The 27848-nt window shown below is 44.7% G+C and overlaps 1 protein-coding gene across 2 annotated transcripts in view; it reads right to left on the bottom strand.

The window, feature by feature from the left end:
• Positions 1-27848, bottom strand: part of pyd (zonula occludens-like protein polychaetoid) — a 298483-nt gene that overhangs the window by 227261 nt on the left and 43374 nt on the right. The window contains exon 1 of one of the 2 annotated variants that reach the window (XM_050177563.2): positions 22383-22589. The exons of the other annotated variant lie outside the window; for it this stretch is intronic. Coding sequence (XP_050033520.1) covers positions 22383-22445 — 63 coding nt within the window. The 5' untranslated portion in view covers positions 22446-22589. Of the gene's footprint in view, positions 1-22382; positions 22590-27848 lie in introns of those variants that run through there. 2 annotated transcript variants of the gene reach the window in all.

The raw sequence follows: 27848 nt of genomic DNA, 5'->3' as shown, positions 1-27848 counted from the left end.
TCTGGAAAAATATTTTTAAAAACTGAACGCTACATTGGTTTAACCATAGTGCTATTAGGAACCGCTTCCCACCAGAAATACTGCCAGACCACAATGTCATTTTGAAAAAGTTGGATGGCAGTACAAGAATGTGCCTCTTTCCTTTTTCCTGTGTTGTGACGTTGAAGTAATCTGGGACGCTATAATTTAAAGCTATTCCAAATGTTTCTATTCCATTTCTGCCATCAGCCCTCCATGATTCGTCAAACATTTTTCAGGCCACCTCCACTTCCCCTGTCTGTCAAGCAGTGTCACGAAAACTGCAACGAACTCCCCATCTGCTATGACATGCACACACTGATTATGCATGACTACATTGAACAAAATAAAAATAGTTATTTCCGGTTCTACACCCATTTCGCCATTATCCTTCTGCTATTGCTCGAAAGTTTTTGGGATACACCCACTTCACCTGTCTGCCATGCGACATCACTAAACCGCGCAAACCAACTCAAAGTGACGTGTTCGTATGAAATATGCATTATTATGCCAAGCAAAATTGAGATTTTTTCCAGAATAGCCAAAGACTGCACCATTCTGAAAGGAATATTAGATGGCTGCCCGTCAATAACTCTGGCACTGGCTACTCGGAGCTGTCGGAGAGAATGGGTTTATTTGCGTATAGTAAACATTTCTGCGTGGCAGTATAATGTTGTCAAGCTCTTTTGATATGTATACGGCATCACTCCTCTGAGACTTCTCCACTAATGCTCCGTTTTAGCGGCATTTTTATTCTTCCTTAGCACACCACGACGGTTTTCAACCAGCCAGCGCAAGCTAAGTAAAGAGAAACGGGCCAATCACAGACGTCTGCACCGCCCTTGTCCTTCGTTTATCTACGTTCACTGCTCTAGCCCGGTCCCATTGAAATACTCTACACTTCTGTGTGCTCCTTGCCTCTGGTCAGTCAATTAGATAAGAAGAACCTGTCAAGGTAGGCAATGATATTTCCTAGAAAACAAATGTAAGTGGCCTCCTATAAAAGAGGAGAGCATTTGATTGGGCTGTTCAAACAATGTTTCAGGTCACCACCTTATGCTTGCGTTGGCGATTACATAAATTTGACGTCAGTAGATAGGAATACAAACAGATTGGAATAGTTTTACGTTATACGGCCTCTGCTCTGTGACAACATGCTGCTCTCAAAATTGGGTATGTTCGTCGATATATCCCTTTCATGCAACATAAAAAACATAAATGCAGTAAACTTGAACTATGCATTGTGAACTTCTGTTTGAATGTTTTACTCTAGACTAGTCTAAATTGTCTTTGGCAGGATCGGCACAAATTTTATTGACGGGCCAGGCTCATCCTTAGTAGAGAAAAATAGTAGTCAGATGGTGCTCTGTGTGTAAGGCTCAATGACTGGCAATAAAAAAAGCACCTTCTCATGGCACCACAGATAGAAAGAATCGGCAATAAGAACTTGACTCTGTAATATTGTCACGAGCTTTGTCATAAACCACGGCTGCCGCGCAGACAACCAGGTGGAAGAAAGAAGAGAACGACGTTAGCCAAGCTGCCTCACGACCGCTCTGAAAACATGCCTATCAACCAGATTCATCTGGTTCTGCATTAAATACCTCGTGTGTAACATTTGGTGGAGCTGTGCGGGGTAACTCCCACAACCTACAATGGAGCCATCAGCACAAGAACTAAGCCGAAACCGTCGCCTCGCCGGACTTTCGCCGTTGCGCTCAATCATGGCCACAGAGCAAAATACTCTCACCAGCAGTGCCTCGGCGAGCCCAGTCCCTTCCAGCACTACCAAGAGCCACGCACGTTCTCGGCAAAGGCAGAAGAAAATGTGGATGAGTGGCTAACTCATTATGAAAGGGTAAGCCAATACAATAACTGAAGCGCTGCCAGTCAACTTAGGAATGTTGTTTTTTTTCTTGGCCGGCGCGGCGTTGGTATGGTATGACAACCTCACGGACATGCTAACTAAATGGACACGCTTCATTGAGGAGATCAAGAAGTGTTTCGGAGACTCGAACGCAAAGAAGAAAGGTGCAGAATTCCCATTAGCCCAGAGAGCTCAGGTGCCCGGCGAGACTTGCACTACCTATATTGAAGAAATTTTGAAGCTGTGCCAAACCTTCAACCCTCAAATGACAGAAGAAGATAAAGTGGGGCACGTCGTAAAAGGTATAGCGGAAGACGTGTACAACTTTTTCATTGGTAAAGAGAACTTGAACACTGTATCAGAACTGATACAGCACTGCCATACGTTCGAGGCACTGGAGACTCACCGAATTACAACAAAGTTTGGATGGCTGGCCAATGTAACAACCATAGCAAGTGTTGATGCGAGTCCTGCGCACCCAGACCTTTCGTTCGCCCTCCGCCAGATAGTCCACGAGGAGCTCCAGCGGCATGACGAACAGGCACGTTATGCGGCGCCACGTTGCAGCTCCTCCGTTTTCCGAGCACTCTTTGGGAACCCCCTTCGGCTACTTGGAACCAGTCGGTGAATGTCGTGGATCTTAACGGCTCCAGAGATCAACCACATTACAGTACGACCGAACCACCACGCAATGATTTGCCCCCTCAACGTTTTGATCCACGGCCACGCAACTTTCGTCCACAAAGACTTGCCGCAACCTACAACTTTCAAGGGGAAGAGCCTCGTTACCCTCAACCAATGTCTTCGGCAGAATACTTCAATCCGCGTTCTGAAGTTCACCCTTTGCCAGTGTGTTACTGGCCTGGCCATATATGTGTTACTGGCCTGGCCATATGCCTGGCCATATAGCTAGGTACTGTAGCCAACGCCGAGCATCGAACTACAGACCGTCAGCACCGACTATGCGTCCTAGCGTTCGTACACTGCGCACTCAGTGGCCAGGAGACTCCACTTCAGGAAGCCACTTCCGAGAGGACCGATGCACCGCCCAGGAGACCTAATTTGGAGAAGAAAGAACCCGGAACCGCTACCACTCCCCTGCCTCCGACCACACTCTGACGCCACCACCAGCCTTCCGAGCCTCCCGATCACCATCCCCTCGGCCACGATTCCCGTCACCATCGCCTAGGCGCCGTTTCGTGTTGCCCCCAGCGGGAAACTAGCCAGCGCGGCCGATGGAGGTGAGGTCATTGGAAAATGTGCACTTCTGACTCAACTGAAGAATAAGGTTCATGTACTGATTGATGGGGTCTCTGCAATGGCTTTAGTCGACATGGGAGCAACTGTCTCGGTCATGAGTGTGGGGTTTAAAGGCCTTCTGGAACGCAAGGTTATGTTTCGTTGGGACCAGTGCACAAGTTTCCATGGAGTCAGTGGTGAATCATTATACGCGCCGTGCACGCCGACGGACGCGCCACTGGTGGCGGCCTTGCGCAGAACACGCGGGAGAGGAGCCTGGCGCGCGCCGTAGTTTGTTGTGTCGTTGATCGTGCTTCTCTGTCTTATTCACGTTTTCAGAGCAAGATAGGCAACACCATTCGCACAAATGGGGCGGCCAAAGCTTCAGAGAATGTCAAAGAAGAATTGTTGCAGGGTGGGGGGCTCAAATACCGGTGAAAACATGCCGGCAATATGGTTCTAATCATTCCCGGCAGAGCCTCATCAGCAGGAGCAACGGCAGCAAAAATGGATCGTCGCTTCGAAGGGAAATTTCTTGTTCTCATCCTTTCCTTTGTCTCTTCGGTGTTTTTTCCCACACTCGATCATAGTTAGACGCGTGAGCAACGAAGTTCGTCTGCAGTGCAGCATGAGGTTTAAAGGCATTTCGCTAAAGTTCGGAATGCTGTTTGCCACTTATATTGTTTTCCGCTTCTTTACCGCGTTGTGCTAGCTAGGCAGCACGACTGCACGAGCGCATTGCGTTGTATGTTAAAGCTACTGAAGTTTGCAAGAACTGAAATTGTTGGTTTCATGTGGCGCGGTAAATCCTCGCACCAGCTGTCGTGCACTTAATGTTTTTACATCTATTTTATGCGTGGCTTCGCACATGTTTAACTGTTGCTAGTTGCTCCATGCATAACTCTTGTCGATTCTTTTCAGCTGCGAAGTTTTCACCCTGCCTTGTTTGTAAAGGGTATAAATCATGCTGTGTCTTATCGGAACAATACCAAGGAAGTGCTTCTTTAAGAGCTTTATTCTTTTCTCTTGAGGGCATCTTAGATATTGTTTGCGTTTTTGGAAATGCGTTTAGAAAATAGGTAGCTCAGGGCGAGAATTGCTAATAGCTGCTGCATACGGTATTTTTGTTCCATTTCTCGCTGAAAAGTTCGCGTCCCGTTTGGGAAGTCATCACACCTCGATGCTGCCTGAGCAAACTTAACCCGCCGACTGATTTGTTTGTTTCACAACAAAGTCGCTTCTTGCATGTGAGTTTTGTACTCAACTGAATTCTTTCTTATACTTACGCTGCAGATGACTAAACCGGGCCTTGCTGCCAGCGCTCATCTACTTTGACTGGCGCTGCTCTGCCTTTAAATATATCATGTGGCACCTCTCTCTAGTAATATAAAGAAGTACTGAAAAGTTAGTCAGTCTTTAGCTTTGTACGTTTCCAAGCAGCTCCCTTGGGGAATTTAAAATTGCACAAACTGCAGCGGGAACGGTAGTTCATCGGCGTATGCAGCAGAATTGCATCGGCAGTACAGCACTAACATGCGCTTTTATTAACCCGTCTGTTTGGTGACTTCGTTGGCTATAGTGTACGCGTTTCTATCAATAAATTGGCAATTACTCTTCTTGAGGCGACTTCGACTGCACTTATTCGGCGATGTCACATGTATTCATCGGCAGAAAAATCACAATGGCATATGCAGAGATTGCACCGTGCGGATTCGTTTGATATAAGTCTGCACTAACGACGGGTGCTTCTTATTCAGGTACAGAAGCAGCATTGCGGCAAGGGTAGAATAAAAAAAAAAACCATCGAGAGATCGCATCACTTAACAAAATTTCTCGGCTAGTGAACATGAGCTCCACGTCATGTAAATGGGGTTCATGGCGTTTGTCTGCGGGACACACCTTGCACGTATGTGGACCATGTTGTCCCAAACACTGGTAACATAGTGTTCATACCGATTCACACAGAGGTCAGCATCTTCCCTACAGCTGTCACCGCAGAAGAAGCAGCCTGGTACCCGAACAAAGGAGAAATCGCAGCCGTGAACTTCAGCCATCTTTGCTGCAAAGGGTTGTCGTCTGCTACTGCTCCCGCGTGTACTGTTGGAAGCGTCCGCTAGGTGGCTTTCAGTGGCGCCTCTATAGGCGGTGCACGAGGCGTATACCCGGTTGGTGTGTGTAACGTGGATGTGTCTTTGGGTGGGAAAGTTTTTAATGCAGAGTTTACTGTTCTTCCTCGCTCCTCGCATGACGTGATTCTGGGGATTGACTTTTTGCAATTGTGTGGTGCCAATGTTGACTGCCGGACGGGAGAACTCAGTGTTGACACCAGTGTTTTGCCTGTGCTCTTTGAAGGTGCAGCTTGTCCGGAGAGTGTGTTGTGCGTGTGTGATGATACAGTTGTGCCCGCCTTATCCGTGATGCGTGTTGCCATCGCCTGTTCATTTCCGACTCCTATCTCGTTCGATCCTGCAGTGGAATGTGTACATTGGAACTGCCTCAAGAAAAACGTGTTAGTTCCACACTGTGTGGTCTCAGTGACCAATGGATGCGCAGGGCTGTGGGCGCTAAACTGTTCCACGACGGATTATTTGAGCGGCAGTGCTACCTCAAGGCCTAAAGGTTGCCACGTTTCAGGAAGACTCACCCGTATCGGTGGCAGTACTTACAGAGCTACCCGATGGAGGAGCAACCAGTGTCTCAAGCCCCGGGAGCTCGAAGATACTTTCTATGATTGATAAATCACTCAGTGATCACGAGTGTCAAGTGTTGATGGCCCTGCTTATGAAACACACCTCGGTATTCGACTTTGCGCAGCACGATGGCCCGCCATCGATTCCTGCGTCCAGAACTCGTCACCGCATAAACGCAGGAGCCGCCCAGTAAATATGACAAAAACCCTATCATGTGTCCTCATAAGAACGCAAGATAATCAGCGATCAAGTCAAAGAAATGCTATGCAAAGGCATAATTCGAGAATCATCTAGTCCTTGGGCAGCCCCCGTGATATTGGTGAAGAAAGATGGTACGTGGCAGTTCTGCGTTGATTATTGTCGCCTAAACGCCGTTACTAAGAAAGATGTATATCTGCTCCCACGAACTGACGACGCCATCAACTGTCTTTTTGTGGCATCTTACTTTTCCTCTATTGAGTTACGGGCAGGTTACTGGCAAATTCCTATACACAAGGACGACAGAGAAAAGACAGGATTTGTAACGCCGGATGGATTATTTGGGTTTAACGTGATGCCTTTCGGGTTGTGTAACGAGCCCGCAATGTTTGAAAGGTTCATGGACACCATATTACGCGGCTTAAAAAGGGAAGTTTGTATATGCTACTTAGACGATGTTGTGATGTTCAGGCGAACGTTTAGTGAGCATAACAAACATTTGGACTTGGTCTTGAACTGCTTGGAGAAAGTGGGTCTTGTGCTCAATATTAAAAAAATGCCATTTTGGGGAACGACAAACTCCTGTGCAGGGACATCTGGTCAGTAAAGAAGGCATCCAACCAGATCCACAAAAGACTGTGGCCGTAGAAGCATTTAAGGTACCCAACTCTGTCAAGCAGTTAAGAAGTTTCTTGGGCTTGTGCTTCTGCTTTCACCGATTCATTCCCCGATTTGCTGACATGGCTCATCCCCTTACACGCCTTCTCCAAAAAGGCGTTTCCTCTGAGTGGACTGCAGATTGTGACTCATCGTTTCGCCAGCTCAAGTTCCTGTTGACGTCCCAAACAATTCTTCGCCACTTTGATCCTTCATCACCAACTGAGATTCACACCTATGCCAGAGGCGTAGGCATCGGTGCTGTGCTAGATCAGTGTGTTGGCAACAGTGAGCACGTGATCTCGTACGCGAGCTGGTCCTTGAGCCGCTCAGAGCGCAACTACACAGTCACCGAACAAGAGTGTCTGATGGTAATCTTCGCAGTGCAACGGTTTCGTTTGTATCTCTACGGGCACCTCTTCACTATGATAACAGATCACCATTGGCTATGCTGGCTTGTGAATCTGCGGGATCCCTCAGGACGACTACCGCGCTGGGCCATGCGTCTACAGGAATATGATTACGTTATTTGCTACAAAAGTGGCCGGCGACATGCTGACGCTGATTGTCTCTCTCGGATGCCACTTCAAACAACTGAACGTGATGCGGACAACTTTGATGAATACATCACTTTTGTGTCCCCGGAATTTCCGGATATGGGTACCGTCATATCCGAGCAGCACAAGGACGAAAGCTTACAACCGCTCTTCGTAGCAGCACAGGAGTCACCTGCAGGCAGTCGCTTTAGCCTATATGATGGTGGCGCGCTGTACAAGAGCTACTCGATCACTGGTGCACGCTACCTTTTAGTTGTCCCCAAGAACTTTCGCAACCAAGTATTATATGCCATGCACAATGACCCAACTTCCAGTCATCTTGGTTCCACACGTACGCTCTACCAGGCTCAAGAACCTCAAGAACGTTTTACTGGCCTAAGATGCAGACTGATATCGAACGGTGATAAGTCACCAGCTGCTCTCAATGCCAGCGCTACAAGCGTCCGCCACAAGCGCCACACGGCCTTCTTCAACCAGTTCCCCCTTCAAGCGTCCCCTTTGAGAAAGTTGGTATAGATCTTCTGGGCCCTTTCCCGCGATCCTCCAAGGGCAATCATTGGGTTATCGTTTGCGTAGATCACCTTACCCGCTATTGTGAGACCGCCACGTTGCCATCGGCCACAGCTACAGAAGTTTCTATCTTCTTGCTGGCTCATGTTATACTCCGACATGGACCTCCTCACATAGTAATCAGCGATCGTGGGCGACAGTTTACCGTGGACGTAGTTGAAGAAACCCTTCGTCTGTGTTCATGTAGCTTCCACCATTCTACGCCCTACCATCCGCAAACTAATGGTCTGGTCGAGCGCACAAACAGAACGCTTGCCAACATGCTGTCCATGTACGTTGATTCAGCACACAAGAATTGGGACAGTATCTTGCCTTTCATTACCTATGGCTTCAATACCGCAAGACACAAGACTACTGGTTACTCACCATTTTTCCTTCTTTATGCTCATCCACCGTGCTACACCCTCAACATCATATTTCCCTATTTCGCTCATGACAATGAATCAATTGATGAGATCCTCTGTTGAGCAGAACAAGCGCAACGCCTCACTAGGCTAAGCACCCTGGCATTGCAGGGCCGGTCCAAGATACGCTATGACAGGTGTCACCGCCACGTTTACTTCAATCCTGGTGACCTTGTGTGGCTCTGGACGCTGTTGCGGAAGCGTGGCTTGTTCCAGAAGTTTCTCACCCACTACGTCGGCCCCTACGTTATTCTAGAGTGCCTCAGCAAAGTTAAATATCGCATTGTGAGTCTCATGAGCAATGGATGACGCTCGGCCAAGGCTGAAGTGACACGCGTCGCACGCCTGAGGCGTTAAAATCCATGAGGTGACTGACTCGCCCGGTGGGCTTCGTCTGCCAGCGGGGAAATGTCACGAGCTCTGTCATGAACCACGGCTGCCACGCAGACAACCAGGTGGAAGAAAGATGAGAACGATGTTAGCCAAGCTGCCTTGGGACCACTCTCGAAACACGCGTATCAACCTGATTCATCTGGTTCTGCATTAAATACCTCGTATGTAACAATATCATTTATGTGGCACTGCCTGGCATAAGTGCATCCATTTCAGAGCGTACAGCAATTTCGCTTGAAATGTGTACAATAAGGTATCCAGTTCGTTTGATAACTGCGTAAAACATACAAAGTGTTCTTTTAATTGTACAGAATTTTTAAAAATTGCCTGTGGCAAATAGCACAGTGACTGCCCTTGAGGTGGTCTACTCAAAGAGGCAGACATGTGCGCGATACATAGAAATACATAATTGACCAACAACATTTCACTAATCAATTGTTTAAGTAATTTCTTTACAGCACATATTTTAATTAACAAATTGCAGCCAGTTTGTTCACGACCTAATGGAACTCTAGACCAGCACAGATAACGAACTTATATGGGAGCTGCCTGCGCCCACTCTCGTTCAACCGTTGGCTGTTGGTGTCGCTTTTATGACCTGTTCGTCTGCTACTCTACAGTTTACTGGGGCGGCGTTGTAATTAGAATGGTGGCTGTTGTGTTGTGATGACCTGCTTGCATAGTTCATGACTGTTGCGAACACAGTGACAGTGATGTCACAAGGCTTTGACTGGTCATCTGGCTCCAAAAGTTGACGGCCCGAACCTGAAAAATGTTGGTGCGTGTAGTCCGCTGCGCTCTAAAATAGCATTCAATAGCGAATACTGTTGCCTTTTCATGCAGTAACAAACCACACAGCTCTTGTGCACATTAAGTCACATTGTTTATAGAGCTTGTAAAGTTCACAACAGTTTCATTGTTTACACTGTAAAATTCACCTCTACATATTTTAGGAACTGGAAAGCACCACAACGTTCGAGGATGCAATGATTGCCACTCATTTTAACTCTTAGAAGTTGCCCGTGAGTGTGTCGCGAGTTCAAAAAGAGAATTACGCACACAGATTCACTGCGTACGTATGTTTCACACCACTGTTATGCTGCTGCCATACCGAGCAGAAAGGCTAGCTTTGCAGTTTGGAAAGAGTTCTATGCATGACCAAAGGCCTGCAGCGCAGCATGTTTTAAAGCACTGGCATCCCTTTTACAAGCTTTCAACTCAACTAGACATCAAACAATATTTTAAAAAGAAGCTATGCTCACCTTTCCTTGAAACAGACTCAATCAATTTCTCGCACACATCAGGCACAGGAAATGCTTGTGAAAACGTTAACCAGATCCTCTGTCTTTCATTGCAGCACACAGCAGTAAATCCTAATGTCTTCCTTGACGTTAGACTATCTGTTTTTACTCACAAAAGCTAGTTTATCCTATGAACCTTTTAAAACAATTTTTTCAGTCTCTTATGGAAGCTAGGAAAGGGAAATTTATGCCGTCTAGCATTGCAGCTGCCACCTGTACTCATTGTTTACCTTTCTCGCACCACCCTTCCTCCTCTAACCTCACTATTCAAATGCAAAACATTCGAAAATGTTGTTTTCTTTTTATATTTGTGAAGTTATTCATTCACCACCTATACAAGCACTTTGTGCCTGTCGAAATGGCAGCACAAGCATTCGAACAGATTGCGGAAGCAGAGGACAGCGCACAGGTTATGACTAGTGCTACTCCCATACGTTCTGTCCCTAGTGGCAAGACGGTTGAACTATGTCAGGCATGCTGGGCAAGGGACATCTGTGCAAGTCTGGAGTTCAGTAGGTCATGGTGTTCACAAGGTGTATCCACCCACTGGCAACAAGCTCTCAGAATGGCAACAGTTCCAAGATACCATTTATTTCCAAAGTGTGCAATGAAATACACTGGGATTCCAGTTAATTTTGTGCTTCTATGCATGAAATGGCATCTGTTTACAGGATAAGTAGAACAAGAGTGTACTTTTACAGCAAGTTTGACATCGCATATACTGAACATCCTTAGAATTAGTTGCAAACGAATAAGCCTTGCAAACTCGCCAACTAGAATTTGTAAATTGCAATATGTGCCCTCAATTAATTAGTTATAAACTTGATTAGTAAAATGTTATTTAGTCAATTATGCTTTTCAATTTATTGTGCAAGTAATGTCCGCCATTACGTTGAAACTGTGAGACAATATTACTGTGTCAAATTGCACTCAGAAGGTCACAAATGCACAGAATTTAATGGAACTAACATTGGGAAATGAAAGAGTCAGGTAAATAATTTTGCTCACAAAGTTCAAATGTACTCTGCTCTGCTTAAGAGTTTCAGTAATATTTATCAGTTGAAAATGGTGCTTGCACTATGTCTAACAAGACTGATGGTTTCTGTTCTTCCATAAAATAGTTTAGGAATCACCCTTGGGCATGGTGTAAGAGATACTCCTTGGGTGTGAACGCCTCTTGCAGGAAGGGCTGATAATGTCCCCTTAATGCCACCATGAGATGACTCTTTGATTATAGCTCAGTCACGTGAGAGGCAGAAATGCTTTTCTATGGAAAATGTCTGCTGTTCTTGCGTTGTTTTCTGCACGCTCTTGTTTTGCGCAATGAATGAAATGATATGACTGTTCATTTGTCAAACCATCATCGTCTGTGCATGGTTTTGTGCAAATTCATAGAAAGAACCTTAATTTAGGAGCTACTAAAAAGAAATACTTTTGGCGTGCTATTCAACCGTATCCAGTAACCCACAAGGCAAAAACATTGGCGCTGGTCTTATGTGGGATAAGCAAGCAGACTACATCGGCCGGGTTCCATGGCTGGAGACCCTATATTTCCTTTTGTTCTACTTTTCACTGATATGTTACACCCAATTCTCACCAGATGCTGCTGCGATCATTTGTCTGCTTAAGGGCAGTGTGAAGAGCCATTATCTGGAAGGGCTCGCGACGACATTCATTGCGACGTATCTCATGAGTATATGCATTACACAGTGACTGTGGGCAAGACAGTTGCACTGTTAACGGCACTCTCTCATACCTGTCCCTACATTCAACGAGCACCAATTTTAACAAGGAATTGAATATTTTTCTCTTTGTCACAAAAATATATTGACAAGCTATGACTTTATAACCACCAGTACATAGTGGAGCCCCATACTGTTGAATCCCGAAAAAATTGTCCAGCTGCTCACATCAATTTAAGAAAAAGCTGATAGCTTAACTTTATATGAGGTTTGTCATTAAACATTCTTTGAACATATAATGTGAGTGTTCATAGTTAATACAAGATAGCTTTTGGCCCTGTACTTTAAATTTTATTAAGGATAGCTATAGGGGCTTGTTGGTATGGCATATCTCATCTTTGCATAGCTCGTATCTTATCTTATATTTTAGTGGACCGGTTAATAATTCTGATGGACATATAATATGGACACCACAGTATGTGGTGCCATCACTGTTGGAGTCTTCTTGTGGTCACTAATGTCTTAATGCCGGCATTACATAAGGCTGACAGAAACATTGCATGTATACCATATTATTACTAATGCACTGGAGAAGAAGGCAAACTGCATTGCATGCAGAGTTTAGAGCTGTGGAACTCTTCAGTGGTTTGAAAACAAAAGCTGTTTTAAAGCGAAGCTTTCACGCAGAGTTTCAGACACCTTTCGTACACATCTGGCCTCTAACCCCGAATGCGTATAACGCCACCTAGGAGCGGTGCTGCAAGGTAGTAGCTTACTGTTTGAAGCAGTTTCATACAATACTTACAAGAGGGAACTGTATGGCTGGTGTCTACAGGAGCTGCAAGCAGGGCACTTCAGCCAGCTTGAGAATGATGCTTAATACTAGTACATGGATTTGCCTAAACTTTGTCTTATTGGCTTCAAAAGGCTTTGCAAATGATTGATTTTCAACAAGGTATGAATAATTAAATAAACATTAGTGAAATTGCCTGGTGGTTGAATTTGAACACAGGACTTCTAGCACACAAGCCTGATATTGAAACCATTACACCATGGTCACAAGTGTCAACACGTGGCATAGAACACCATTTCTCGCGGGCAAGCCAGCGTGTTTCAATTCACAGTTGCACTAGAAAAGACCAACACATCAGAAACACAAGTGCCATGCGATGCTATCAATCACCACTCAAAATTTTAAAAATAATAATAAGGATATAGGTATGTAATGTAGTGCATGCAAAGATGTGTATATGGTATCCATGCTGTGTATAATTCACTGCAAATAAAACAATTTCTTTGTTTAACATGCTGCTCATTAATACAAATATTTATACCTTAAAAACCATGCTTCATATACCTATACACACACACACACATAGCTCATGAGCCAATCACACCAAAAATGCTTCACTTTAAACAGATGTCAATTGAAGTCCTTGCATTCTTCTGTTTATACGAAATATTAAATAAAAAACATAAAAGGTTATGTGAAAGCTGCATAGACTCAACACATTTATTTGCTCAATGATACAAAACCTAACTAAGAATTGTTTGGTACCTCGGATGAAGATGCCGAAACAGTCAAACAACCTTTCTATTTTATTGTACTAAACAAGATAAACCTGGAAACTAAAAATTAGGTTTCTCCGTGTCAGAGTCCCAGTGACTACACCCACAAACAACTTTCTGTGACAATGAAGAGAAAACTATGGAGGCAATGTGTGCACAAGCGGGAGTGCTTCTGAGAAAGGCTAAGCTGGGGAAGTGAAACCGCAGCAGCAAAACACATGGCTGAGCATTGAATCACTTGCACAAATGCGAAATTGTCACATGTGATAGCTCCTCTGATTTAGCATTTGTTCCAAGAACCCAAAAGCACTGTCACATGCTGACACACCTTTTGGCATGTGCTCCAGCCCTGTAGCTCTCCTTTCATTGCCCCAGAAAGCTGTCCGTAAGTATAAAGGTGGAAATACCCGCATAAGCATTGGTCAAATAAATCTTTGATGTTTAGGTAATATTGCTTGTAAACAAGCTGTCAATCTCGGTTACCTGAGGCTGTTGCAATTCGATGCACATAACTGAACTGAATTGTGAACTGAGCTTCGCTGGCGGCATCTGCAGCAGTTGCCTTGCCAGAGGCACGAGGCTGCTCGGCACCAGGTTGATGCGTGCACATGACCTGCCGGCCAAACTTCATCTCGCACATCCGTAAAAGTGAAGTATCCAAATGCAAGACAACAATACTTATAGATTGTCCGGAACCCAATACTATTGAATTTTGCTTGGGATAGGTAAATTTCACTTAAGGGCAAACTGCAATGAAATTTTCGAATGCACACAAAGCCTAGTTTAACGCAATAGTTCTGCGCAAACCCGCAAGGTGGAGAGAAGTATTTAATAAAGGGAAAATCAGACATCCGCCTGTTTGTAGCAATTGCTACAAAGGAAACCCATACGGGCTCCTCGAAAGAAAAGCCTCGCAGTTGAAAAATTCATCCTGGTCTGTCCTGGACCAGGAAGAATTTTTCTTCAACTGCGAGGCATTTATTTCAAGGAACCCATACGGGTTTCCTTTGTAGCAATTGTTACGAACGGATGCCTGATTTTCCCTTTGCTAAAGCCTAGTTTAATGAATCCACTGCAACACAGATAGGACAAAGACAAAAAACAGAGAACCAGACGCCACGGGCACTTGTCTGGTTCTCTGTTCTTTGTCCTATTTGCACTACAAAGCCTTAATCGAATGTTAATCAACTCACCAAGGAACAAGTTATACTGAGCATAGTTTAAGATGGTGGAAATGTATTGGAACCTCTGCGCAAAGTTTGACAATGGAAATATGAGTATAACCATTGCGAAAATCTCTCAAGAATAGCCATTTTTGATACCGAAACTGAAAAAAAAAAAAAAGAAGATGCCGCCATTGCCAGTCGCCGGAAGTGATGAATTAAAGTGTACAACTCCTGGACATGACCTCTGAGATAAGGTGAGGCCCACGGCACGATGAAAATTTTCAGAGCTGGCGTGCTAAAATATACATCATAGCAATGATCACTAGGTACACACATCATCTGTTTAGGGGCTGTTAAAGGCTGCTTAACAAGAAGACTATGCAATTACCAGCCTTACGCCTTTGCCAAGATTGCTTCAGTGGTATATACTACTCATTTATAGCAAATTAAGCCAAAGTGAAATTTCCTTGCCACTGGCTTTTACAGTGAAAATACGAATTTATAGAGAAGAGGAACATCTCTTAGGATTCACTTAGAACTGTATAGCACTTCACTCAAAATTATTTTATTTCAAAAGAATGGGCAAAGTAGAACCACATGCATCTCTGACACTGAAGGCCTTAAAGAAAAATTTTTCAGCAGCAATCTACATTTGCATCTGTTGCTTTTCTCATGTATTCATTTTTGCTTGCACATTCTTAGCTTGCTTGTAACGTCTTTCTTTTCTTTTTAGGTAGCTATTTTGCAGCCCACTTGACAGATTTGTTTTTTCTTGAATTGTTACTGTTGTGCACTGAATTTAGCTTGCTTTTACATTAATTTTTACTGTCCTCAAGGTGTCAGCCCCACAGCTTGGCACTCGTTGCACACTCTCATTTCATGCTGTTTACGACCTGCAAGTGTGCTCCAGCCCACTTCTATTCATCTGAATGTTTCCTTCTCACCATGTAAGTGACTACTGGGCCCAGAGGAATGTGTTCTTGCGCAGCTTCAAGAGGTTGACTGCCAATCACAAACTCATGTTTCCTGGCCAGGCTCCTGAACATTACATATTAAATTTGCTTAATTTAATCTCTAAAGCTGCTCTTAATCTTTGCTCGCTCAGGTCAGTACCTTCGAACCTGGGTATATCGAATTCACATATAATGTATTATGGTGTCACTCTAACAGCTCTAAAATCCCCGTGAGAATGTTTGTGCAAAATGTTTATTTTGTATATCAAATTACCTATATATCAAACTTTTTTGTGATCCCCTTCAGATTCGATATATCCAGGTTCGACTGCACTCAATAGAGACTTTTAGCGTGTCCGCTATTCCGGCAAACCGGGGCGGTTTAGGCAGATTACCGGATGGTGGGGGGTGTAAACGTAAGCGGCCAGAGCGATGTAGCCGCCTGGTGTTGTAGAGCTCAATCAGACAAACACAGAGCTAAAATTGCAGTAACCTACTTTATTCTGCTTCGCTGCTGGTGCAAATTTTTGGGCAGCGGCGTAATTGTGTTCACAATTACCCTGCTGTCGAAAACTTACACCCAAGCTAAGAATATAGTAATTGGCTCTGTGTTTAGGTGGTTGAGCTTTGCACCACCAGCTGGCGCCATCAATCTGGCTGCTCACGTTTATGCCCTCGACCATCTGGTAATCCGCCCAAACCACCCTGGTTTGCCGGAATAGCGGTTACGCTAAAGGCCTCTGATCACTTTTGTACCTCATCTGCAGCATAGCTTAACAGGACAATGTCATGTGCAAGCCACATTTTAAAGAGACTGAAAACTGGCAAGAATGTGTTGTTAGACGTTGGTGGAAATTAAATTACCATGATTTATAGTGAGATAATCGAGTATGCTTTTCACAATTTAGCTAGGAATTAAAATTTAAAATGGGCAATGAAGCCACAAAAATCAGTAAGTGGCATGTACTGGCGGTGAAGCCTTTGTACTTCAGATGTAGCGCATTAGACTAGTGTATCTAAGTTGCTGTTATTAAGTACCACATAGTTATTGCTTAAAATTGTAGTTCGTATATTATTAGGCCTTTGTGCTTTATTCTATGCATATTACAAAGTAAAAAAAAAAAAAGACCACGTTAATTGGCGGCGCCTGCGTTGCTCAATGCATGACAGCGCACATGATTGCTGTTGTATGCGCAGAAGATTCTGAGCCAGCATGTGAGATAAAATCATTTTTGTAGCTTGCTCAGCACTTCAAGAGACAACATGCTTCGGAAATCAAAAGTGCACGCATGGCTCCAGCAACACGCTGAACTGTGTATCGCATGTGAAAGAGTCATTTCACTTTGGGGAACTTTACTTCGCTTGATTGAAAAACATGCTTGACATGTTAATGGACAAATTTGTTGGACAGGAAAGCATGTAGCTATTATTGTAGAAATAACTGAACACATTGGAAAACATGAATTGCAGGAACATCAGCTTGATAAACAATATAATACTTTCTCACAACTGCAACAGCTCTTGTCGTCTGCCACCCACCAATGCTGGCATATAATTGCTATTGTACCCATCTATGACTGTTTTCAGCATGCTTCCAGTGAACTACATCCTCACTGTACATAGAAAAATTCTGACAAAAAAATGTTCCACGGCGTTTTTGGTGCGAAAGGTGCATTGACATTTCGAAAGTCACGGTTTAGATTTTCCATTTCGAAACTTTGTGGGTTTAATACTCTTATGAACATTTGACACCAAAGGTGCATCGACTTTTCTAAGGTCGTACATCGAACCATACGATGAGACAAGCCAAATTAACAAACTATCAGACAAGTTGACAAAGCATGCAGCGAGGTCCGATCAGACGAAGTGTTGTGGTGGATCATTTGTACCGTGATGTCACAGGAAAAAATATCAGCCTTTTTTTTTACCTGCGCCAAAGTCTCCATGTCAAGACACTAAAGCCAGCAAAGGTAACTACGTTTTTGTTTATTTTTCTACTTTGACCTTTATTCGCGAGTACGCATTGAGCCTCTTCGATGTTCTTGTTTTCACTAAGCGCGAGCTGCCAGAGCCAGCCAGAGCGCATGCATTTTTCTCGTGTTGCCCTGACCACCATGCTGCACACTTCAGTGCATGTTCATTTTTCTCTGGCCGAGTGGATTTTGGCCTGGCAGAGTTTTGGACGCTTTCTGGCTAGCGGACAAGAAAAAGAAACAATGGTTGCTCGCCGCCATCACTGTGGGGACTCGGAGGATTGCAACGCATTCTTTTGAGGACATCACATTCACTTCGATGTTATCGCAACCTCACCAGAAAGTCTTTTGTCTCGTCGGTGTAGGATATCAAGCAGTATGCGTATGGTTGTATGTTGACTAAGCCTCTCACGTTTGCTTCGATATTCCTTCAGTAGCCACATCAGGTGCCCAAAGTAGGCATTCAATTGTGGCCAACATGCTTTCCTTTGCCTCTTTCTTTCCATTTTGGTGCCTCTGCCCCGTAAAAGAGAAAAAGACATTGTTGCAGAGCAGCGAATTGTCGCATGGTGAAAGTTCAATTTTGTAAATTCTTCTCTTGCGGAATGTGATGGGGCACGGGACTCTTCATTTGCCGGATACTTATCATATGATTGTGACGGCAATTATATGGAAACTCCAGGCACATTCCTGCCGTCGCCGCTGCCGTCATGTTCTGTATAAAGTCCAAGGGCAATAACATCGTCACCGCACACCATATGCTGTATCCTGCGAGCGAAAATGCAAGATGGAAGCGAGGGATGTGTGAGCCCATGATGGTGGCTCAGTCTTGTGTGCGCAAGGGAGAAAAGTGGGGAGGAATCATAGGGAGGAGTCGAAGGAGGGGGAGAGGCCTTAGGATTCTATGATCTGTGATTAAGCAACATGTTTATTTGCCTTGTTTGATGCATTATATACAGTGACTCTTGCTTAGATACATAGATTTATTAGATAATTACATGAATATTTAAACATCTTGTTGCGAGGTTTTGGGTATACATGCAGTGAACTTTGTTTCTAGTGACACTTTTTTGCCCTTCATCAAGCTGTTACTTCGCATTTGTATTTCCATTGTATCTTCGCATTACTGATGTATATTTTGTAGAACTCCTGTGTTTTATATGCGCCCTCTGTTGTGACGATAATTTCAGTGCAATTACTCACAATACACGACCGGGGACAGCTGCTCCTGCGCAATACATTGGAACGACGGACACTGACACTTTTCCCTGGCCATTCCATGTGTGCAAAGATGTAAACAATCTTCTTGAATAACAAAGTTTCAGTGAAATATTGGTCCTCAACCTGTTCATTTCATGGCCTTTTCATTTTTCATATCAGCAGCATGCACTGCTTTGCTGGTTTTGAACTGATATAGTTCTAAAGTTCGTGTGATATTTTCTTATTGAATAGACAAAAAAACATCGAAAATATACATATTTTACTTATCTTGGCAGTGCATAGCATTCAAGAATTCGTTTGCAGCATCTTTGGCAATGGCAATGCAATTATTGTTCATGTATTTGATCCCTCGACAAATTCCATAAGGAGGAGGCCGAGCTGCAATATGAGCCCCCTCCCCCCAACGAAATTTCTGGCTACGCCACTGCCTGTTGCAAAACTTCAAGCATTATTCGTCACCTTCCAAGCAATAACTTCTTCGTAGCTTAACAACCCAGCTTTGGGCACGGCATTCTTTTACCATGCAGCTAATCCAAGTTTACCAGATGTGTTCAACTCATTTGACTGTGGCCATAAAACAGATTATTACATTTTCAAAAAACGTTCTACACGGTTTCTCATGTTCATTGGTCGCATAAACTGTACTCCGTTGAATTGCCTGCGAACTTTCTTTGATGTCTCCAGCACTACCTTTCTGGATGCTACCAAAAAGTTGTGATTAATGGAATCGAATCTGCAACAGCTTCTGTGTCTTCAGGGGTCGCTCAGGGGTTAGTGCTGGAGCCACGGTTATTTTTTTATATGTGTCAATTACAAAGGCATTCACATAACGTCAGAAATCTAACTTTATGCAGATAAAGATCAAAGAGAAATCACTACGTAAATAATGAGCAAATAATGATTCTAATATATTGGTGTTACAAGCTGACCTTGATAAAATATATACTTGGTGCAACACACGGTTTTTATCTTTAAACATTGCTAAATGCAAATACATCTGTTTTGCTAGGAAATACATAGCACCTCCAGCCCAATACCATTTGAATAATCAGCTCATCCCATAAATAACTAAAGCAAAATATTTAGGAGTAATCTTTTCATTAGACCTAACTTGGAATTGGCACATAAAAGCAATAATTTTCAAAGTTGCATGCGACCTCATCTGCAGAAATTTTAGATGTGCACCTGGTGGAATAAAAGAACATTTAAATTTATCCAACATTCAGCCTATTCTTGAGTTCACTGAGTGAGATCCACACACTCAAAATCTTGTTGACCGTCTAGAAGCAATTTAGAATCGTGCTGCTCCCTTTGAGACTCATAATTACAGGTTTCCTGGTATTAGTATTATTGAAACAAAAGGCTCACTTGGCTGGCCTAACCTTTCATTGCAACAAAAACTTGCCTACATTAATTCCATACTTGACGTCTTACCTTAACCATGCAGCCGACAAGCAGGTACTATTACTGAGAACTACCAGCCTACACATCAAATTGCCTGCTTATGATAAAGGAAATAGCTACAAGTACATCGGTCTTTATGAATTCTTTGTTTCCCCACTCAATTAGTGCACACAACTCCTCTGCATTTAATGTATGCGGCTGTCATTTCCTCAGGATGAACAGCTGGGCTAGTTGGTTACGCATGTCTATCTGATTACAGCACACAACACTTACAAGTGCTTTGCTTAGCAATAAACCAGTTTGCAATCAGCCATTTGTGGTGTCTATTCTGTTGGTCCCTGTCAATTTATTGTGCGCTGTGATCAAGTAGACATGTCATTATCTGTTTATCCTTTGAGCCCCACAGGTTAGTAGGATGCATTGACTGTAGACTCCCACATGTCCTAACAGGCGTTAATAAGCACAAGAAGCTCATAAAATATGACATCTATACGCCAAAATTGTAGGGTTCTGTTCGCACTCACACCCCTTTTCATGCAACTGTGCCCCTCAGTCTTTCGTACGGGCAGAAGTGCAAACATGTTTGCAGTGATGTACGTGCACCCATGAGTAACATGACAAAAAGTCGTGCTTGTTTTCAAACATCAGGCAGTCATGGCACATGGACTTCGTCAATGTCAGTATGCACACATGAACGTCACATGTATACATTAGGACACACATTTAGCTTTTCCAGAGCTTACTTCCTCTGCAGGAACATCTTGCTGCTAGACAAGAATATCGAGCCATTATGGTCTTCTCAATGCAAATTTAAATATTCCCTTTAAATGCTGTTCACACAGGAGAGGGGAAGCGTCACACACATCCTGCCACAGTCAGCTAATGCTGGCATCCCTGTGGAGGGAGGGGTAAGTCAACTCAAAAGCACAACATAGTTGAGACGGTAATAAGTGTAATAAACTTTGTCAATCAAATCCAGTATTTTATGTTTACTACTGCAACAAACACTTTTTTGAGGATGCTTAAATCTTTTCTGCTTTTATCAATCATATATTGAGCGTGACAAAATCCCCTACGGTGAATTCGGCAAATCGCACCGACGAACGCCTCGGTGTTGCACGATTGGATGAAACCGCGCATTGGGGTGCACCGGTGCGACTTGCGAATTGGTCATTGATTAGCATTAAAATAGCCGTACATCAGCGAATTCGGAAGAGCACAATTTTGGTGTAGCTTCTGATTACTTTGCAAAATGCGCAACACGAAAATGTGTGCGACAAACATCAGAAGGCAGTGTTTCAAAAGGTGTAGTTTGCATCCAACGGAAGTCTTGCACAGGAGAGTAAATCAGCGAATTCATCTAGCGGTCATACGTATATAAATGCCCAATAAGCTTTTCATTAGCCGCATAACCATACCCGCGCAAGACAGAAACCAGTAGCGCGCACAAGTTAGCAGTTAAAGAACAAACTACTCTAAAAAACAATCTGCTCAATCCCCGCATTCCTCTCGACGTCCGCTTTGCTTGGGCACCGACAGGTGGCGCAATGTCAACAAACGGCACGCTCGACCACGGATCGGAACGCTATCACACCGCTCAACCAAACTATTGCAACGTCAACGATCGATAATCTGTTGTCGAATGAGCTTGCGGGCCCTTGCCGCGCGCGCTGGCCGCAGACACGACAGCACGCGCACGGCGCGCACACGGTAGTCACGTACACATTTGCGAAATTTGAGGCCTCATATTGAATATCTTACCTTCCAAAAACCAAAGCGATATGACTGCCGCAAAATCTGAAAATTTAGTACATTAGTTTTCTGTACCTAAGTGTCGATCTGCGCCAGCAAAGTATGCGGTCATCCGTAGAAGCATATTCGATGAAAGCGCTGACCAGGGTAGCTGCCGTACGGCATCACAAATATCCGGCGTCTGCATACATTTAGATATTTGCCAGAAAAGCCGAGATAAGCGCAACTCCTGCAAAACACAAGAGCTCGTTAACGACAGATCACGCATTTTGGATGCAAATCTGCACTCTGCAGGCACGAACTCTTGAAGCTGTCATAAGCTAGCGCGCCTGGACATTGGCTTGCGTAGCTGCTAGCGTGCTTTCTTTCTGCTCAGCATTCTAACGTTGGTCTCCTGACGTATCTGAGAAGCAATGCCATTTAAGATCACCGAGTATCAGCTTGGTAATACCTGTCTAGCCGTGTTGCAAAAGGATCAAAACTCGTCGACACTGACACACACGTGGCATGTGCCAACATGACTGTATAATGACAGCAAGCATCCCGGAGTGGCATAGCAGCCCCCTGAGGCTCGACTCGGCAGCGCGTGCAAGTACGCGGCGCACACCTCGGACGTGCCGCGCGCCCGTCCCGACCCAAGGCGCATGTGATGTGAGATACGAGCGGAACAAAAGAACCTCATTACAGCGGCATGCGATATTGGGGCCATCTAGCGCAACCTAAGCCAACTAGTAGGCACGCTAGGAGTGGGGGTAGTAGCGGACCGACCTGTTCGAGGGGAGAAACGCTATTCTTGTCCATGGCGAGAAATCCGAAACAGAGCGTCTTCATAGGGAACGCACGCACACACACACACTCGGACGCACAGACACGCGGTGCCGGACGCCGGGTCAAGCCGCTGGCTCGGTGGCGACGAACACGGCCCACGGCGGCCGTCCGCACGCGCAGCGCTGACAGCACTGCGCGGCCGTTGCCGCCTTGGCCAATGGGACGCCAGAGAAGTTTTGAAAACGGAGGCCCTCCGAGGGAGGGGGGTCTCCCCGCTCTCAGATCCGGTCTCGCTGGCGGCGGAGCCACGCAGTCCGAGCTCGTCCCGGTATTCACTTGTTACGAACATACAAGATGGTACACCGTCTCGCGACGAGTGTCCCGCGTAATGTCCATGAACAACGACACCGCGACTGTCGCCTCGGGCACAGAGGTATGGAAAATTTTTTTCCCCGCGTAAGAGCCCGCACTCGGAATGCGTCGGCAGCGTGAAGGGCATCGCTGAAGAAAATTGCGCTCAAGATTAGGTCGATTAAAATGCGGGAGAAAAAGAAGAATCGAAACATTAGTGACAAGTGTCGGTATCCAAATTGCGATACAAGTGAATGTAATTCAATTTCGCCTCGAAACAGCAAATAAACGCTTTTAGATGACTCTATGCCATAAAGAAGGATGTGCGGCTCTTTTTTATGACATTGCTCAGTTTAAACAAGGCGACATATCGTACTTTACATATTGTAATTTTGAGAGTGCTGCGCAGATTCGCTTCCGCCATGTTTTCAATGTAAATAAGATGAGTTATCATTTCATCCTGAATGATAGGCGATGAATACAAAGCAGGCTGGTGGGCTAGTTGACCCTGCATAACCTAAGGGCAGTACGACAGAGGGACACAGTGTCTTCTCTGTCGTGCTGCGTACACTTTTGCGCTATCATCGTCATCCTATCTTTATGCCACCTGCAGGACGAACGCCTCTCCCAGCGATCTCCAATTACCCCGATCTTGCGCTAGCTGATTGCAACTTGCGCCTGAATTTTCTCACTTCATCACCCCACCTTATTTTCTGCCGTCCTCGAATGCGCTTCCCTTCCCTTGGCAACCATTCTGTAACACCAAAGGCTCACTCACACTAGCCCAAAACGACACCGATTTCGGTTTGCCGACTGTCGGCGACACCGTTTGTCCTTCGTGTCGGCGCCTCTGTCACATTGTATCGACGCCGAACAATCCCGACCGTCGGCAGATGCAACTCTAAAAGGCTGACTCACACTCGGCAGACCGAAATCGGTGTCGGGTCGGCCTGGTGTGAGTGAGCTATCTGGCCTACGCCTTACACGACCTGCCTAACTCCATTTTTTTTTTCTCTTAATGTCAGCCAGAATGTCGGCTATCGCCGTTTGCTCTCTGATCCACACCGCTCTCTTCCTATCTCTTAACGTCACGCCTAATAATTTTCGTTCCATCGCTTATTGAACACGTGCTGGTGGACGAGTTGGTTATACATAATTATATCGAAGGCACCAAATAAAACAACGGACGAAGGAAGGCGACACGGGACAACCTACGTGGTTGTCCCTTGTACTGCCTAATGTCGTACCCAAGTTAAAGAAAAAAAAAAAACACTACGAACTCCCACAACCACATTTTCTGACCTTGCGAACTTTAATTTTGTACGTCTTCGTTTTTCTTTTGTCGTTTCCCTACTTTTATTCTACCAATCTTCCAATCGACTCTTACTAATTTCTTTTGCGGACATGTTTATCCTCCCCCTGCTCACGCAGAACCCAAGGGCTTCAAGAGGCCAGTGGTGCCTAAATCGACCGCTGGGCAGATGTCTTCACATTCTAATAAAACAAGCTCCATCGTTTCCCTAGCTTTACCGCAGCAAGCACATGCTTCTTCCTTCTTATATCTGGCTTTATACGTGCGTGTTCTAAGGCATTCTGATCTCGCTTCGAAAAGTAATTAGCTTCTCTTTGAGTTATCATAAACTGTTTCTTTCCTGATTTCGTATTTTTCCTCTTAAGAGGAAGCTTTCGCTCGGGCCCAACTCTGACGCGGCCTATTCAAATACATGTAAAACAAAAAAAGCCTTTTTCTGAGATAACCCCTGGACCGATTTTAATGAAATTCGTTACATTTGAGAGATAAAATTAAATTCTAGTGACTGTTGGAAGCGGAATTTTGATTTAGGTTCTGCATTTTGTTACAAGGATTTTCAAAAATTCGGAAGTTTAAAAAAAATAGAAGCATGAAGTTTACAAATTTATAGCTCTGCATCAAGAACAGATATCGCGGTGCTGTAAACGGCATCCATTAGACAATTGAAAGCGGACAAACTCGATATGTCATTTTACATCTTACGTCAATTTTTTACGTTGTTTACAGGGGTTCTGCAAAAGCTGTATTTGCATATTACAAAATTTTTTTGAGATTCATGTGTAACACATCAATTTTGTCCGCTTTAGATACACTATTACATGAAAGTCACAGAATTGTATTATCATATTTCGTTGCTGAGTTACGGAGTTGTAAACTTGACAGTTTCGTTTTCTGAAAATTTTTTATTTCTGTCAATTTTTAATAAAAAATTGACGACCTAAATAAAAAATTCAAAACCAACAATCACTAGATTTTAAGATTTTCTTTTAAATGCAACAAACCTCGCCAAATTTGGTGCATTGGTTGCCGAGAAAAACGAATTCTCCTTTAACATGTATTTATAGCGTCCTCGATCACCCGCACCGGCGCGCACCGACCATCCTCGATCACCGGAAGCGCACCCAGTTGGAGCGGTTTTCCATTGCCCCGTCTCGCGCCGAGAAAATCGGCGGTGCGCGGGGGTGCAATCCCAGCAAGCACTGCGGGACGCGCGCGCACCGCCGACTGCAGAACCGCGGATGCTCTGGCCCGATAGCTGCGGTTGCAACGGAGTTGACGGAGTTAGCCAGTGGAGATGTCGGCAATGAGAAAGGAAGCGCTGCTAATTGCCGCAATTGATGAGCTTTTTTTCAAGTTCGTCTGACAGCGAAGACGGCATGCTGATCGACCTCGTCCATAAACAATGTGGTGAAGAGCGGCCGAAAGTGGACAGGTTCGTTGAACGGGTCGTCAGGAACGGGTCGTCAGGATTAATTATAAAATCCATTGGTGTTTGCTTGCAACCAGCTATGTCGGAGCACGCAGTTTGACAAGGTTCGAGCGCTTGCCGCAGATGCTCAGCACCTGCAAACAATAACATGTGCGCGCGCGCGTGTTCGCGCACGTGCGCGCCAGGGGCAAAGTAGCGCTGCATGCAAGCACCCTGCACGGGGTGCAGTTTTGTCCTCGATGTTGACCATCCGCAGTGCGCCACCACGGCGGTGCAAAGCGCACCATTCTGGTTTCGGGGCAACCCCGCGGGGCAAGGTGATCGAGGACGCTATTAGATAAGAGGAAGCTTTAGCTCGGGTGCTCCTAAGTAGTTACTCATGGCAGGTTTTTTTTTTTTTTTTCCATTGCCGCCACCCATGAGATTATTTCAGCCTCTCTGACTTTACGCTTGACGTTCTTTGTTCCTGTGTTGCCCGCCCTACAGGCCGCACACTTGCTGGTAAGCTTCGTAGTTCTTTTCCTCCACTGTGAATCAATGATTTTTCTGTACAGATACCTCAACGTTCTCCGAGCCCATTTACTTTCTTCCATATTCCTCAGTCGTTCTTCACAATAAGTTTTACTGTGAGCTTCCCTCACTTCAAAATTAGTCCAGTCCATATCACCCTGCACAGCTTCATTTGTAGCCTTACCGTGAGCGCCCAATGCGAGGCGACCCACTGACCCTCGGTTCCCATCGAGTCCTGATTGTACCCCTGATTTCAAGCAAACAACCGCGTTTCCAAAACTAAGTCCTGGAACCATTACACCTTTCCACATACACCGGAGCACTTTGTACCTATTGTATCCCTATAGCGCACTGTGCTTTATTATGGCGCCATTTCTCTTCCCCTTTACTGTTATAGTTTTTCATTGTGTTTCCATATATATATTGTCTTCGTTTATCCATATAACAAGGTATTTATATTCTCTTACCCATAGAGTTTAAACTCTATGCTCTTACCCGAGGTGTTTCCTGGATGGATGGATCATATGAGCGTCCCCTTCGGAACGGGGCGGTGGGTTGCGCCACCAAGCTCTTGCTATTATACTGCTTAATGTCCTACCTAGGTTAAACAATGGAAAAAAAAAAAAAAAAACGCTATGAACTACCACGCCCAAATGTTCTCATCCCCTATGGCGAACTGTGCTTTTGTATGTCTCCGTCTTTTGTCGTTTCCCTACTTTTCTTCCACCTATCCTCCAATCGCCTCTTACTAATGCCTATGACGGACATGTTTGCTTTTACTTACGCGGTATTAGCGATGCTACGAAAATAGGAGTTCATTGCAGGGATCGTTCGCGTCTTGCACGCTTGACGCGGGTACAAGTGTACGCGTTTGTTGCTCAACACGCGGTTATTCCGTGCTCGTGGCACGCGAACGCACACTTGTCGCGCGAGAATTCCGCGACCTCACGTGCACCAGGTACTTGCATGATTTCTCCGCGCACGTGAGCGCGCTCTCGCCTCGTGTCACTCGACCCATATGGCATTTGTTTTTCGCAGATCGTGAGGATCGCAGTCAATAAAAACATGGTCAATACGAGGCCCATGATACTTCCTTTTTCCCACTTATTCTTTGCTCATTTATGCATACGCATTTCGAGCTTGAAACCAATGGCCAGGTGATATCCACAACACATGCTTCACATGTTGAGCTTGTAAGCCGAGCACAGGCAATGAACTGAAGTCAGCATACATATCATGTTTTATGTTGAAATGCTACGATGCATACTCAAATAATGTTGTGCTTGATGCATAACAAGAAATACAAAACAACAGAACACCCAGTAGCTTTAGTTTCATTCTGTCGCTATGCATGTTACATAAACCGCTCTAAAAGCACAAGAATGTTATACATCGTCTTTGTAACTTAGAAAAAAAAAATGCTGCGTCACCAGCGGGTGTTCCTGCTTATTTTTTTACTCAGGCAGCAAATCTAGGAAGTCTAAGTAAACAGTCATAAATAAGTTGAGAAGAGTAGCCGCTCATGAATGCACTAGACAGCCGCGTTCATAAATCGCAATGTAGCAAACTCTCGCTCATTATCAGTGTACAGAAGTATATATACGTTGCTGTAATCACGAAAATGGCTCATATTGGCCTTCCACAAGATTTATTGCGCAAAATGGTCATCGAAGTTGGTTTTTACGCCTGCTGTGCACAGATCGTCTTGCGATTACGGCCGAACACCGGTGCGCACACGGCAGTCGCAGTGTGTCGTGCGTATACGGCGGACGAAGTCGCTCGGCAGAATCGAGAACGCGCGGTATCCGTTCACAAACTAAATTAAATGTATCCGATTTAGCTTGTGAAATTATACAATGAACGT

Source organism: Dermacentor andersoni, chromosome 5 (assembly GCF_023375885.2).
Source record: "Dermacentor andersoni chromosome 5, qqDerAnde1_hic_scaffold, whole genome shotgun sequence".
Taxonomy (NCBI): domain Eukaryota; kingdom Metazoa; phylum Arthropoda; class Arachnida; order Ixodida; family Ixodidae; genus Dermacentor; species Dermacentor andersoni.
Note: the sequence above shows the minus strand (reverse complement) of the source record. Positions and strands in the feature narration are given on the sequence as shown.